The sequence below is a fragment of the Callorhinus ursinus genome, unplaced genomic scaffold (assembly GCF_003265705.2).
Source record: "Callorhinus ursinus isolate GAN/ISIS: 27379988/994484 unplaced genomic scaffold, GSC_fseal_2.0 scaffold54, whole genome shotgun sequence".
Taxonomy (NCBI): domain Eukaryota; kingdom Metazoa; phylum Chordata; class Mammalia; order Carnivora; family Otariidae; genus Callorhinus; species Callorhinus ursinus.
The window spans coordinates 436,192-450,011 of NW_027397116.1; the positions used below are offsets into that span (position 1 = coordinate 436,192).

Consider the following 13,820-nt stretch of genomic DNA (forward strand, 5'->3'; position numbering starts at 1 on the left):
TCACACCAAGACTTCTCAGGAAGCACGGGGGACGCGGGGCACTCTTGAATCTGCCCTGGCCGAACCGTGAACCCCGTGACCTCAGGCGTCAGGCTCTTCCCCTCGGGACAGCTGCAGCCGTGACGGTGATGGTGTGCGCAGCTTGGCCCATGGGCAGTGCTGGCCACGTGGTGGAGGAGGCAGGGACGGGGCCTACCTGGCCCCTGCCAAGGGTGCCGGTGTGATGAAGAGGAGGGCGGGAGGAAGAAGGAAGAGCCGGTAGACAGGGGACTGGCCCAGGAGGCCAGACACAGCCAGCCACGGCATTTAAAGATCCGAGCAGAGCCGGGGCCTGAGCAGTGTTCGCAGCGCATGTGCCACGTTGGGCACGGGGCCCGGGAGGATTCCCACCGGGAGCAAGCCCACACTGCCGAAGGGGACATGCGTCTCGCACTGATATAGCCGGAGGCACACACACCGGAGGGGAGGAAGTGTGCCAACCAGGCGGGGTCCCTGGGCACAGGGGACTGGGTGTTGGTGGAGCGGGGGCCGGCACGCGGGTGCTCAGAGCCATGGAGGGCGTGCAGACCGGTGGAATGGGAGTGGGGGCAGGGGTTGGGGGGAAGCTGTTCCACGGGTACAGAATGTGTCCTGACCTTGTCCAGCTGTTGGACAAGTGCGTGGCTGCCTGGGTGAGGCGGCGACAGCGTAAGCCAAAAGCGTTGGGACTTGAGGGGGAGCGACCATGGTGCAGAGCTCTGGAAGGCTTCTGTGCTCTTGTTCCCCCCAGAACCAGGGACGGGGGGCGTGGTGAGGAAGGGGCTGGCTCCGGGCACCAGTGCACCCCATCAGCACCACCACGAGGCAAGTGAAGGGACCCCTCCAGGCCCCAGCTGGAGGAAGAAGGAATAAGGATGCCCACCTCACCAGGCTCGGCCTGGAGAAGGAACGAGGGGCTGCACGTGCAGAGCCCGGCACAAAGCGGGACTTGATGCCCCCAGGCAGAGCAGGAGCACGGCTGGCCCTTGCCATCTCAGAGCAGATATGCAGGCGGAAAAGAGGAAGTGAGCTAAGGGTTGGCGGGTTGGGCAGGAAAGAAGGTGAGAACCGCCCCCTCCGCTCTCCGCCCCCCAGCCCCCCCCCCCACGCCCCGGAGAGGCTGCTGGGTTGTAAAAAGACGCACTGGACCCTGGTAGGAGGTGACAAAGCCAGACTGCAGCTGGGCCACGCGTGGGCCCCAAGTCCTGTAGCAAGCATGTGTCCCCACATCTGAGGAGGCCACCTGACCCCTATCGCTCGCTGGCTGGATGTGCCCAGGGCCGAGTGCAGATGCCAAGCCTGAGGACGGAGGGAAGAGCCTTCCTTGAGGGATGAAGTGAGTGTGGGGGTAACCGGATCCTGGGGTCTCCGAGCTCCCAGCAGCTCGCCTGCCCTTCCCCCTCTGAGCCCTCCAGGACACAGCTAGGACCAGGCGGCCTGAGATGGCCACCCCAGCTGACAGCTGTCCCCAGCCCCTGGTGAGAGTGCTGGAGGGGGAGAGCAGCTAGAAACAGCTGGTGCCCCAGCTGAGCGGACAGGCTGGACTTGGCACAATCCCGGACCACAGCTGACGGAGCTGGGCAGGCAGGCCTGGGTACAGGGGCCACCAGCTGCCCCTTCAATCACTCCCCCAACCAAACAGCTGCTGAGCATCTAGTCCGCCTCGGGTGTGGGGCCAAGACGCTGAAACAAAGATGACTCAGGCTCAGGTCGCCCTGAAGAAGTCCGAGCCTGGAAGGACAGTCAGACAGGTAAAAAACAAGAAGTCCCAGGCCTCTGATGGTGAATTTCTGGGTCAGGGGTCACCTCACCCCCCCATAGGGCCCTGCACCTCTTCACATCCGGACAGTTACAAGCTGTTCCTTGGGCAGCAGATGGAGGGCTGCCTCTCACACATTCAGGCTGCTTAGCCAAAAAGAAAACCTTTCACTGCACAGTGACAAATTGGATTTGAAGTATATACAACCCCAGGAGAGGGAAGATACTCACTTGAACTCACATTCAGATGTAACTGAATTAAATCACAGTAAAGCTGAAATATATCTTAGAAATATTATCTCCAAGCCTTTCCCTTTCCAAGGTGACAGCACCGTGGTCAGACAGGGTGGGCGAGACTTTTCCCCAAGGCTGCGCTTGAGTAGGAGAGGCATGAAATGACTGACCGCAAAAGCAGATTTGCTCAGGAAGGAGAGTGAACACTTGGGGTGTCTTGATGGGCATGGAGGGCGGGCAGAGAGGGGAGGCCTGGAAGGAGATCCTTCCTTCCCCTAACTCACAGCCAGGCCTGCACAGACGCAAATGACATTTTCCTATTTGTTGGTGAAAAGATATATCCCCCCCGAGTCAGGAATGCTCCTTTGATCTTGCCTTTCAGACCAGAAATACAAAGGCCACCAAATCGTTAGGTTTGAAGGAGAAGCCTCAGCGATGTCTGTGCCAGCACATTTTGGGGAGCAGGCCAGTTCTGAGCCTGGTAAACACATCACAGATACGAAATCTTACTTGGACACAACCCTATCAGGGGACACACAAGTTTCCATGCTGACCACCTGTGCTCATGGACAAGTTTTGCAAAGCCCAGCAGATAAGGTTGAGAAAAAGAGAAGAGTCACACACATCAGAAGGGGCTGGGCTTCAGCAACGGAAACCATACTTTGGGGAGCCTGCAGACAGGCACCCATATTAAGAGCATGGGATATGCACGCACACGTATACAAAGGCACGTGTGTATACAGCCTCTCCCAACGGTCAGCCTTAGTCCACCACATTAGAGGTTCTTGGCCTGGGGGTGCCTGGGTGGCCCAGTTGGTTGGGCGTCTGCCTTCAGCTCAGGTCATAATCCAGGGGTCCTGGGATCGAGCCCCACATCGGGCTCCCTGCTCAGCAGGAAGTCTACTTCTCCCTCTTCCTCTGCGTGCCACTGCCCCCTGCTTGTGCTCTCTCTCTGTCAAATAAATAAGTAAATTCTTTAAAAAAAAAAAAAGTTTTTGGCCTGCTGACCACTTTGGATGTCACTTCTACTGGGACCAGTTCTATAGAAATGCCCATGGGGTTTCAGGCCTCGACCAGGCGAATAGAAAAGATGTTTTGGGGGTTAGGTTTCTGGAATACAGTGACATGACCCTACTCTGCTACACTCTCCAAGCTGACAAAACCTAGAAAGTCTGACAATACCAAGTGTTGATGAGGATGTGTGTGGCACTTCCATACCCTGCTGGAGGGCACGTAAACTCGTACTAGCACTTGGGAAAACAGCTCTGCAATCTCCCCTACGACTGAAGGTAAGCCTAACTCACGTCCCAGTAGCCCCGCTCCCACTTAAATACCACAGAGAAGTGCCTGCAGGCCTGGGCCTGGGCCTGGGCCAGGGAGCACACACAGGGCTGTGCACGTACAGGGAAGCTCCCAGGGCTGTTATGAATTACAAAACTAAAAACATACCCCATATCCCTCCTCAGTAGAACAGATGGATAAATTGTGCTATATTCATACAACAGAATACTGCGCAGCGATAAAAATAAATGAACCACAGGATACAAAACAACACAGGTAACTATTAAAAACAAAATTGAAGAGGGGCACCTGGGTGGCTCGGTGGGGTGAGCATCTGCCTTCGGCTCAGGTCATGATCTCGAGATCCTGGGATCGAGCCCCACGTTAGGCTCCCTGCTCCGCAGGAAGTCTGCTTCTCCCTCTCCCTCTGCCCTTACCCCCTCTCATGCTCTCTCTCTCTCTCAAATAATTAAATCTTTAGAAAGAAAAACAAAATTGAGGGGCACCTGGCTGGCTGAGTCAGTGGAGCATGCAACTCTTCATCTCAGTGTTGTGAGTTCAAGTCCCACAGTGGGTGGCGAGATTACTTAAAAAAAAAAACAAAAAAACAAAAAAACAAAACTGAAAAAAGCCCAACACACATACACAGGTACACACATATTCTGTAGGACTCTATATACTTAGAGTTCAAAAATAGACAAAACTATTATATTTAGGGATACATCCTTAGATAATGAGAATGTTTTTAAAAAACAAACAAGATGGGGCGCCTGGGTGGCTCAGTTGGTTAATCGACTGCCTTCGGCTCAGGTCATGATCCTGGAGTCCCGGGATCGAGTCCCGCATCGGGCTCCCTGCTCAGCAGGGAGTCTGCTTCTCCCTCTGACCCTCCCCCCCCTCATGTGGCTCCTCTCTCTCTCTCACTTTCTTTCAAAAAAAAAATAAAATTTTAAAAAAAAAAAAAACAAGATGATTAACATAAAAGTCAGGGTAGAGGTTCCTTGGGGGGGCGGTGAGGAGAGGGCACATGGGGGTGCTGAGGTTTCCTGAGCTGGGTGGTGGTCTGCTTCGTAATAATTAAGCTGTACATTTGTTGCTTATGTACTTTTCTATGCATGTGTTATTTTCCCTAAATTAAAACAAAAGCTTAACCAAAATCACCACACTAAGCAGAGCTCTGAGAGCTGATTTTACCAGAAGGTGAGACTCTAACAGTTTAGATTCTATTTCTCCTTCCTTCCTTCCTCTTTCATCTACAAATGGAGTTTCCATTTCTACAGGGTGTGGGTGTTCACACGTGTGCCCGCTTCTGTTGCCAAGCACTGATCCTATTCTGGGCAAAATGCCGCACCAATCTGACCCCTTTGTCTGGTCTGACCTCCAAAGCACTCCCCTTGGGATTCCGGAATATCCAAAGACCAAGAGCAGAATTTCACTTCCAATCCTCCTGCACAGCCCGGCTGGAGGACTGTTTTTTCCATTTACCCAACATTGGGCCTTTTCAGTGACTGCAGACTGCAGACCGAGTCAGCCAGCCTGAGCCAGCAGACAGAGGCTGAATGTCACACTGGGAGACAATGCTCCGCTCTATGGGCCCGGGTCCCCAGCCCATCTGTGCCATCGGCCACACCACTGCGCCCTGTAGCCTTGGACAGCATGCTTGGGGGAACCTCTCACTCCACTTTAATCTTATTTAACAGGACTTATGGGATACAGCCACGGCTCTGCCTAGAAATTCCCTTGGAAGAGCTGTTGTTTGAAGCTCTGCTTAGGAAAAACTGATGCTTCCGGGGCAGACAGCAATGACTCAAAGCAACTTACAGGGTTGATTAGAAAGAGCCTTGGCCCAGGAACCAGAAGGCCTGAGCTCCTGCCTACACTTCCCTAGAACCTACTGCAGGTCTCATGTCCTGTCTAGCTCACGGGAACAGAAGTGCTCAATGTCTACGGGGTGGTTTAAAACCAAAAACTGCTACGTAAGCAGAGGGGATGGTTATTATTAATATAAAGGGCCAGTTTTTGCTACTCAACATACCACAGTTTTGAAAAAGAGATCACTCTCATCAATAGAACTTAGATGGGCTTTGGCAAAAACCCAGTGACTGCGTGCCTACCCAGAGGACACCATCCTGCTGGGACAGCACCACCGCCCCAAATTCGCCCACTAAATGCATGCCTATCCTCTGCCAGCAGGAAGGGCCCGCTGCCTGACAAGGCTGGAAACAGACTACACCCCTTGAGCAGAGCCCTCGGAGGCTGAGCACCTGACCTTGGCCTCATGAGCACTGTGCTCTACCCCCAGAGCTATCTTTCCCGGTCTGTGTTCTTGAGACAGAATGAAAACCAAGTGGCCGCCAAGGTCAGGTGAAAGCAGCAGAGGTGGCTATCAGCCCTGTTCCTATTCAAACGCAAACCCTTTTTTAAAGGGGGCATCGCACATCTGCGCGGCTCTGGGGGCCAAGGGAAAAAGAACTTTCCAATTTCCAAGGTCGACTTGGATACTGGTTTAATTCCTTTTGAACCCACCTGAAAGAATCGGAAAGTAGTTTTAAATGGGAGAACGAATCCCAAGCCTGGATGAAGTCCGTTGGTGGGAGGATGGTGTTGACCATTCCCAACCTCTTCACAGCCGTCCGTGTTGGAGAAAGAGAGCGAAGATTAGGCCTAATCCTCTTGCGAAGCCCCCTCGGGAAGAATGGGCCGACGTGGTTCTGTTGGCCACCTCAAACTAGAGGTCTAGAAAGCTCAGGTTCCAGGGCCTTGACCCTTCTCACCAGACCTGGTAATTGAAGTGATTCTGACTGTGGACCCACCCCTCCTCCCCCAAGAGCTGATGGCCGTGTTCAGAAAACACTCATCACACCACTGGGCGAGCCAGGCCTAAGGATGGACGGACAAGGAAGCGGCGCTCACTTTCTGGAACATTTTCTGGAGCGTAAGGAGGGTGCTGACACCAATCTCTGCAACGGCAATGTCTCGTCCTCCGTGTCCCAGCTCCCCAGCAAAGCAACAGGGAGACGCTACCCCCTCCCACTCCTTGGTCACAACAAGAGTGCCTTGTTTATTTAACCATTTCAAAGCATCTGTAAAGTGATTAGCCCACTTTTTATCCCCTCGGCAATCATACAAAGTAGACAGGGTACCTCGCCCACTTTACAGATGGAGAAGCTGGGGGACAGTTGCTCAGCAACAGCAAACAGAGAGCAGGTCACTCTGTCCTGACTCCTCGTCCGGTGAGGGCTCTTTCTGCCACACTAAAGGGCCTTACCTTTGCCCCATCCTACAGCTTCTAACCGCCCACGAGGGAAGCCCTGCTCCTCCATGAGAGACCCCCGATATTTTCATGAGGGATATTCGTAGAGCTAATCGTTCTGCTATTAAACCCACCATTTACAGTCACAGTCTAAGAAGTAAATAGACCTAATTTTTTGAGTCACTGTTTCAAGTATCAGCTCAAGAACTGGGTGCCAGTCAATGACACACACCCGTACGCTCCCTACCAGTGAGGCTGAGTGGTCATCGTTCCCTTCAGGGTGACCAAGTGACTTATCTCTGTTTTAAAGGATGACAGCAACAAAATGGTGTCAACATTATTATCGTGTGCAACGACTCCTATCTCACACCACCACCCCACACACCGCCCCTTTGAAAATCATGGTGCCAGTCGAGTGTCTCCCAGGAGCCCTGTCAGAACCGTGTGATGTCTGTCTGGGAAAATTACACTACTGGTCCCTCCTTCCAGGGGGTGAGGAACTGGAATGCTTTCCAGTGGGGAATGTTATTTATTAGTAATCATTTTTATGTCTTCTTTCTCTAAAGTGGATTTAAGATTGATCACCACACAAACACACATACACATACAGAGACGGACGGCAGAACAGTTAAAATAACGAAACAGAACAAAACCAGAAGAAAAAATTGACAACCCTATTCCCCGAAGGGAGATGCCACCACCTTAAAATCAGAAGTAAGATGCTTATTGTACTTTTATATTTCATTTAGCTCTGAGTTCCGTGGAAGTCAAGGTAAAAATAGAAATACGTTGGTTATATGGTTCTCGTCTATGAAAGAAAGAAGGTATATATTTATATTTATATTTCACTGATTCTCTTTGTCATCGAAAATTTGGCATGATTTCGGATGAGCGTTTTACGTATATTTTGTCTTTCCAAAGAACAAAACAGGTTAAGTCTAGTCAGGTTACATGCTTTCTGGAAATATTGTGGGAAGTTTGATACATTTTTGGACCTGATCAAGAGAAAGATACAGAGGGGTGCCTGGGTGGCTCAGTCAGTTAAGCATCCAACTCTTGGTTTCAGCTCAGGTCATGATCTAAGGGTCCTGGGATCGAGCCCTGCATCCGACTCTGGGCTCAGCGTGGAGTGTGCTTAAGGATTCTGTCTCTCCCTCTCCCTCTGCCCCTCCCCCCACTCACACGGGTGCTCTCTCTCTGAAATAAATAAATAAAACCTAAAAAAAAAAGAAGGATACAGAAACCCAGAATCTTCCTTACCTCCTCCAGTTTATCCAAACGCCCCACCAGTTTGGTAGTGACAGAATGCAGCTTCAGGAGATCCAGGCCATAGAAAGCTCCTTCCAGCATGTCTATGATGGTGGAAAGCTAGGAAACAGGAGTAGGGGGTTAGTCAGGGGCTGGGATGCGACAGACCCAGGACGAGACGTTTCCTGTCAGACCCCCATGCCGGAGGCTCAACAGGGAGGTGGCCTTAAAAATTGGCATTTGTTGCGGGGGGGGGGGCACAGAAGCCAGCACAATGGTGGGAGGTAGTCTGCCCACCAGAATAGTCAGATGAGAAATGGAAGAATCCTGTAAGAACAAGTAAAACTGTTCTTCACCAAAATCATCAAACTGTTCAGAACTTTTATTCATCAGTTGAAAGCAGTGCCTCATCTTTGTTTCCCCAAGATTTTAGCACAGCACCTGGCCCACAGCAGGTGATCTATACCTACGCAACGACGTGGCTTAGGAACTTCGATGCCTTGAGGATGTGCTTCTGAAACACTCACCTTCATTGTCTACTGAAGGCCTGGAACATACCAACGGTCTTCCCTCAGCACTACAAGTTAAACTGACCCCGGGGCAAAGAAGGCCCAGTGACCCATCTCTGAGGTGACAGAAGCTGTCTTGGGGCCCCAGCCTTTCTGCCAGTTGCCTGGGAAGACGGTGGTCCCACCGAGTGCAGCACAGGGGCCGACAAGAGATGCTTGACCTGAGCCTCCCTGCCGAGGACCAGTCCCCGAAGAGTCTGCTGGCCACACTACTCCCGCGGCCTTGCTACTGGATGAGGAAGTCCACGTATGAGCTACTCGTGTTTCAGAGACCCCCTGTCTCCCCACCAGAGGAAGGCACTGGACCATGGGTGAGACCCACAGGACAGCATCTGGTTAGCATGCACTGTGAAGATTTTCTGACTCCTAATAGAAGATTGTTCCAGAAGCCCCCCAGAACCCAGACAATCCCATTAACGGGGCGGCCCCGAAACTAGTTCCGCGGCAGGGCTGCAGCTCTGTGAGGCGGGCTGAATCCTGGGACAGGATGTTAAAGCGTTTTACTGCGGAACCCCACTCAACGACCACCAGCTACGGGGTGTGGCAGGCGCCAGGCCCCGCGGCGGCACTTTGTGTGGTCACCCATGAGCGAGACCAGTGGCTCCTGACCCCGACTGTCTGTCAGGCGTTGTGCTAAGCGCTCCCTAGCCGCCACCTCAGCTCCCCCACAGGTAGATGCTATACTCCCCACTTTCTATGCAAGGAGCCTGAGGTCAGGCAAGTTAGTTAGGTGCCTTGAGTCGGATCAGACAACAAGCGGCGGCAGATCTGAACCCAAGCTGGTCTGACTGCAAGACCAGGCCCAGGCCACTACCCCACGCTGCTGAGATCGGACGAAGCCCTCGGCCAAGCCAGGCAGTGGCCTCGGGCAGGCCTGAGCTTCCCCACCCTGTGGGACCGGGATCTCAGTTCGATACCGACCTACAACAGGCCCCGGGGCCTCTGCTGCCCTGGGTCACCCCAGCCCTTGTGCTGAGGACTGCCAGGCTCGCTCCTGTGTCTCTTGTCTCTGGGGTGTGTGCTGGGCTGACAGGAAATCGTGGCAATAACTCTTGCAGAGAAGAACACTGAGTTCTTTTGGCCCCTGGGCCCAGCAGCTGCTCCCAGGCCCAGCCTCCCTGGCTCCACAGGGAGAGAGGCAGGCACGCTCTGCTCTCGGCATCCCTTTCAGACAGGGGGACTGCAAATGACCAGCTTGCCACACGATCAGCCACGGACACGTGCTCAACACGCTAGGGGCCGGGGCCTCACCTTTACAGGCTAAGCCGGGTCCCAGTTACCCAAAGGCCTTACAATCCCTGCAACAGCTCTGCTGGACCCCCAGGGCCCTAAGGCACCCCCCCCCAACTTGTGGCATCACCCCACCCCAGGTCCTACCTTCAAGTCCCGGCTGTCCGCCGCCCGCAGCTTCTGGAGCCTGAAGTCTCCCTCACAGGGATTGAGGGCCGACGGGGGCGCCACACATGCACACTTGCAGGACGAGCCGGAGGTGATGGTTTCCACGGTGTAGAAGTCCTCCTTCCTGGAGGTGCCCTCATTGACCCTCTGGCAGGCATCTCGGCCCAGGGGTCTCACCACACACTTGCACTGACAGTCAGAGCCCTCAGACACAGCCTTGACCTTGTCATAGTCTCCCAGCAACTAGACACAGAGACAGAGAGAGACGGGGTTGGGTGTGCAAACACAGGTATCGGCCCGGCTCCTAGAAAGGCTCTCCCTTCACCATGTCAGATGTCCTGCACTAGCCAGAGACCTCAGGCCACTCTGAACAGCGGGGAGAAGAGGTCATCGGAACACAGTTTGCTGACTCTGAAATTTCCTTGAAGGTGCTCAGGAGTTTGGTTCTCTTCATTTGTCTTGGAAAGCTGTGTGTTTCTCAGGGGGCCTGAGGCTTTCATCATTTCAAGGGAAAAACAAATGAGCCCTTGCCTTCGCAAGGACCCACGTTGAGATTTGAAAAGCAAAGGACGAGGGCTGAGGAGAGGATGGCAAAACTGAGATGCCAGTTTGAAGGCTGCCTGCTTCTAGCCGCACCCCCGCACGGACCACTCATGGGGTGCCCCCTCGGGACGGTGCTAGGGGCTAAGGGAGGGAAGCAGACGGGCCAGAGAGCCCACTCGCAGGAGCGCACCATACAGTACCCACACAGATCACAGCCATGCCAAGCAGACAGTGCCGAGTACCCCGACGTGATCTAGCGCAGCGGGGCTCAAAGTGGCCAGAGTGGCTCCACCCAAGAAGACTTCCTGGAGGACGTGGTACTTGATCTGACCCTCGAAGGATGCTTTCTTTACTTTTTAAGATTTTATTTTATTTATCTGTCAGAGACAAGAGAGAGACCGAGCACAAGCAGGGGGAGCTGCAGGCAGAGGGAGAAGCAGGCTCCCCGCGGAGCAGGGAGCCCGATGCAGAACTTGATCCCGGGACCCTGGGATCATGACCTGAGCTGAAGGCAGACACTTCACCGACTGAGCCACCCAGGCTCATCCCCAAAGGATGGTTTCGATTTGGAAAAAGGGAACTGGGAGAAAAGAGACAGACCCAGAGCTCAGTCAAGTTTCCTCAGCCTCAGGATTCCTTGGCTCCTAGAACGGCTTCTGAACCCAAACCCTAGGCCAAAGCCAGGAGAGCACACTGGCAGTACTTGCTGCTTCTACAGCGCTAAACATTTCCTTCTGAGCTCTTCCCCGGGCCAGCCTCCCCAGGTGGGAAAGCACGCAGTGACAGGCTTCCTGGAGCCACGGTGCTGGGCACTTGCTGGGGGAAAAGGCTCCTCCCCAGCTCCCCAGCCACACACCCTGCAGCCCCAGGGCCACAGGGCTCTTCCTTTCTAGGCATGGAGAAGGGCTCCCTTCCTTTGACTAATGACCCTGGCAGGCAGGCACAGGACATTCCCCGAGTGGGAATGTTCCTGGGATGCCGTCCGGGGGGAAGAAGGCTAGTAATGTTTTTCTTGCAAAGGTTGGGTTTCTTCTAACACTAATATTTGCTTTAGAGCTGTTGTCAACTACAGAATGGATCAGTGGACGCAGGAGTTACAGCACAAGGTGACCGAAGTGGCTGGTCTTTATGGGCTGACAGACAGTAAATCATGGCTGTCTGCTCGCTGAAACTCTGCCTAGATTCCTGCAAAGCTCGCAACGGGACCCTGGGTGGATTCCTTCCTTTCCGAGACTTGGGTTTCAGGAACACTTTCGTGCATGGCCCTCCAGAGCCCCACTGTGAAGGATTTTTATGTCCTTTCGATTTAGGAGAGAGTGCGAGGTTTTAGGGCTATGGGGCATCTATCAGTGTAACTTCCAAAGGAAAAGGGTGAGGAGACTAGTGTTTGATAAACGCCACAGTGAAACTGACTGTTCTTCCTCCAGGAGGGAGACAAGACCCAGTCCAAGGACTTAGTGAGATGCGGGCAGCACTGACAGGCACCCTCCCTCAGCCAGCCCTCATCCTTAGGCTGATGGCAACACCCACCACACATCATCGGGCCGGCTCCGGAGCGCATGCATGGAACACTCCAGAGAGCTGTCCCTTGTAGGCACCTGGGCTGCAGCAGTCAGCCGCCCTGGCCCTAGCCACTCGGAGCACTCCCACCGTTCCAAGCCTTACTGTTCCACGGATCCTTTGCTAATAGAACGGGAACGAGGGTGTTTGAGGTTGAGTCAAGCAGAGTCCTTTGTAAAGGGACACTTCACAAAGCCCATCACCATCAGCTGTCCCTCATCCCCCCCCCCCACCATCCGCCAGAGGTGAGCGGATCTGCATTTGCACCCTGCCTCCCCAGTACACGGGGGTCTTGTCCCGGTCCCCCTGGGCGGGGCCCCCTGGCAGGCATCGCACCTGCTGCTGTTCTGTCTTCACCCCGCTCCTCCCTGGTGTGCGTCTCACTCTGGACCATCAAGTGCCACCCCCGGGGAAGGCATCAGCCTCCTGTCCCACACGCCCGCCTGTTGTCACGTTCCAGTTCCCACGAACAGCCACACAGGCAAGAGACCACCAGGCTTTCACAATCCTGGGACTAGAGGTTTGGGTGATGATTTTTTTTTTTTTTAAACCCCTCTTTTCAGGGAGCTGTGTGGAGTCTTGCCTGCCTTCTCTCCTTTCTCCTGATTCGGTAACCTTGAAAGACCCCCTGACGCCGGGAGGAGGATCCGGTCCCTTCGCTGAAGAAACGCCTGGGGCGCAGCGGCCGCCGAGGCTCCAGCGAGGGCCACGTCCCGCTCCCGCCCGGGGCCGGGGGTGGCCGGGGCCCGCAGCCTACCTGCGACAACACGTTCTCCTGGTTGTCCGCCTCGTTCTGCAGCGTCTCGTCCTCCGTGGGCGCCACCGTCGGCGCGTCTGGGGGCTCGCTCGTCCCGGCGGGGGGCACGCTGGGCCCCCACTGGGCCCCGGCCACAACCAGAGCGCCGCAGACGACCAGCAGCAGCGGCTTGGCCATGAGGGACGCGGGCAGAGGGGCTGCGCCCGGGGCAGAGCTGCGGGCTGGGGCTGCGGGCTGGCACTGAGGCGCGAGGGCGGCGCGGCCCGGGAGTGGCCGCTCAGAGCGCCTGCTGACGCTGGGCGCGGCTGAGCGCGGCGGGAGGGTGCGCCCCCGAGCCCCGGTTCATGTCCTCCCCGGCGCGATCGGCCGCGACTGTGCGGCCCCGGCCGAGAGCGGGGCGCAGGGTTGGGGGGGGGAGGCGGCGGCACCGGGAGCGAGCGCGGCGTCGGCGCGAGGGCTCAGGTGGCAGGCGGGGGGCCCGGCGCGCGGGGCGCTGGGGGGCGGGGGCGGGGCGGTGCTGAGGGAGGGAGGGAGGGAGGGAGGGAGGGAGCGAGGAAGAGGGAGGGGAGGGGAGGGGGCAGGGGCGGGGCCTCCATTGTGCGGGCGGCCGGAGTGCGGCTCAGAGGCGCGCGGCCCGGCCCGCCCCGCCCGGCCCCGCTCGCCACCCTCTTCGGCCCCCGCGCGGCTTCCTCGAAGATTGGGGTCCCTGTGCCGTTCTGGCCAGGAGCCGCGCGCCCCCTGAGCTGGAGGCAGGCACCGGGCGCTCGCTCTGGGCCCGAGCCCCTCTCCTCGGCGTGCTTCTTTTATTGCACCCGGGGGAGAAGGAGCTTTGCTCTCGGCGCCTCTGTTCCCGGACTCGGCTCGCGGCGAGAGCTCTGGCAGCTTTGAACTTAGCGCCACTGGTAGCTTGCCGGCCGGCCGCAGCTGCACAACCTGGCAATACCTCCACCCAGAGGATGGCTGTTGAACTGTGGCTGTGAATCTCCGACGCTCTGCCTGTCCCCGTGGGCGAAGCTACTGCCCGAGAATCCAGTGACTGTCCCAGGAACCAGCTCTTACTATCTTCCTGCTTTGGGACGGGTCTCAGAGTCTCTGTCGCTAGATAATCCCCAAGAGGGCGTCCACTTTGAACGGTGTGCGATTGTGTTACAGGGTCCCTTAATTAGTGTCCTTTTTATGAACCTACTGAAAAGATTAATAG

The 13,820-nt window shown here is 55.6% G+C and overlaps 1 protein-coding gene across 3 annotated transcripts in view; it reads right to left on the minus strand.

Annotated features, from left to right (window-relative positions):
* OLFML2B (olfactomedin like 2B) overlaps positions 1-13,067 on the minus strand; it is a 35,851-nt gene extending 22,784 nt beyond the window's left edge. For 2 of the 3 annotated variants that reach the window (XM_025892118.2, XM_073884054.1), the window contains exons 1-3: positions 12,620-13,066; positions 9,739-10,002; positions 7,805-7,912 (exon numbers count right to left, since the gene is read on the minus strand). In XM_025892118.2, coding sequence (XP_025747903.1) covers positions 7,805-7,912; positions 9,739-10,002; positions 12,620-12,796 — 549 coding nt within the window. In that variant the 5' untranslated portion in view covers positions 12,797-13,066. Of the gene's footprint in view, positions 1-7,804; positions 7,913-9,738; positions 10,003-12,619 lie in introns of all 3 variants that reach the window. The other variant, XM_025892116.2, reaches the window with a different exon arrangement.
* Between the last annotated feature and the right edge of the window lie 753 nt (positions 13,068-13,820).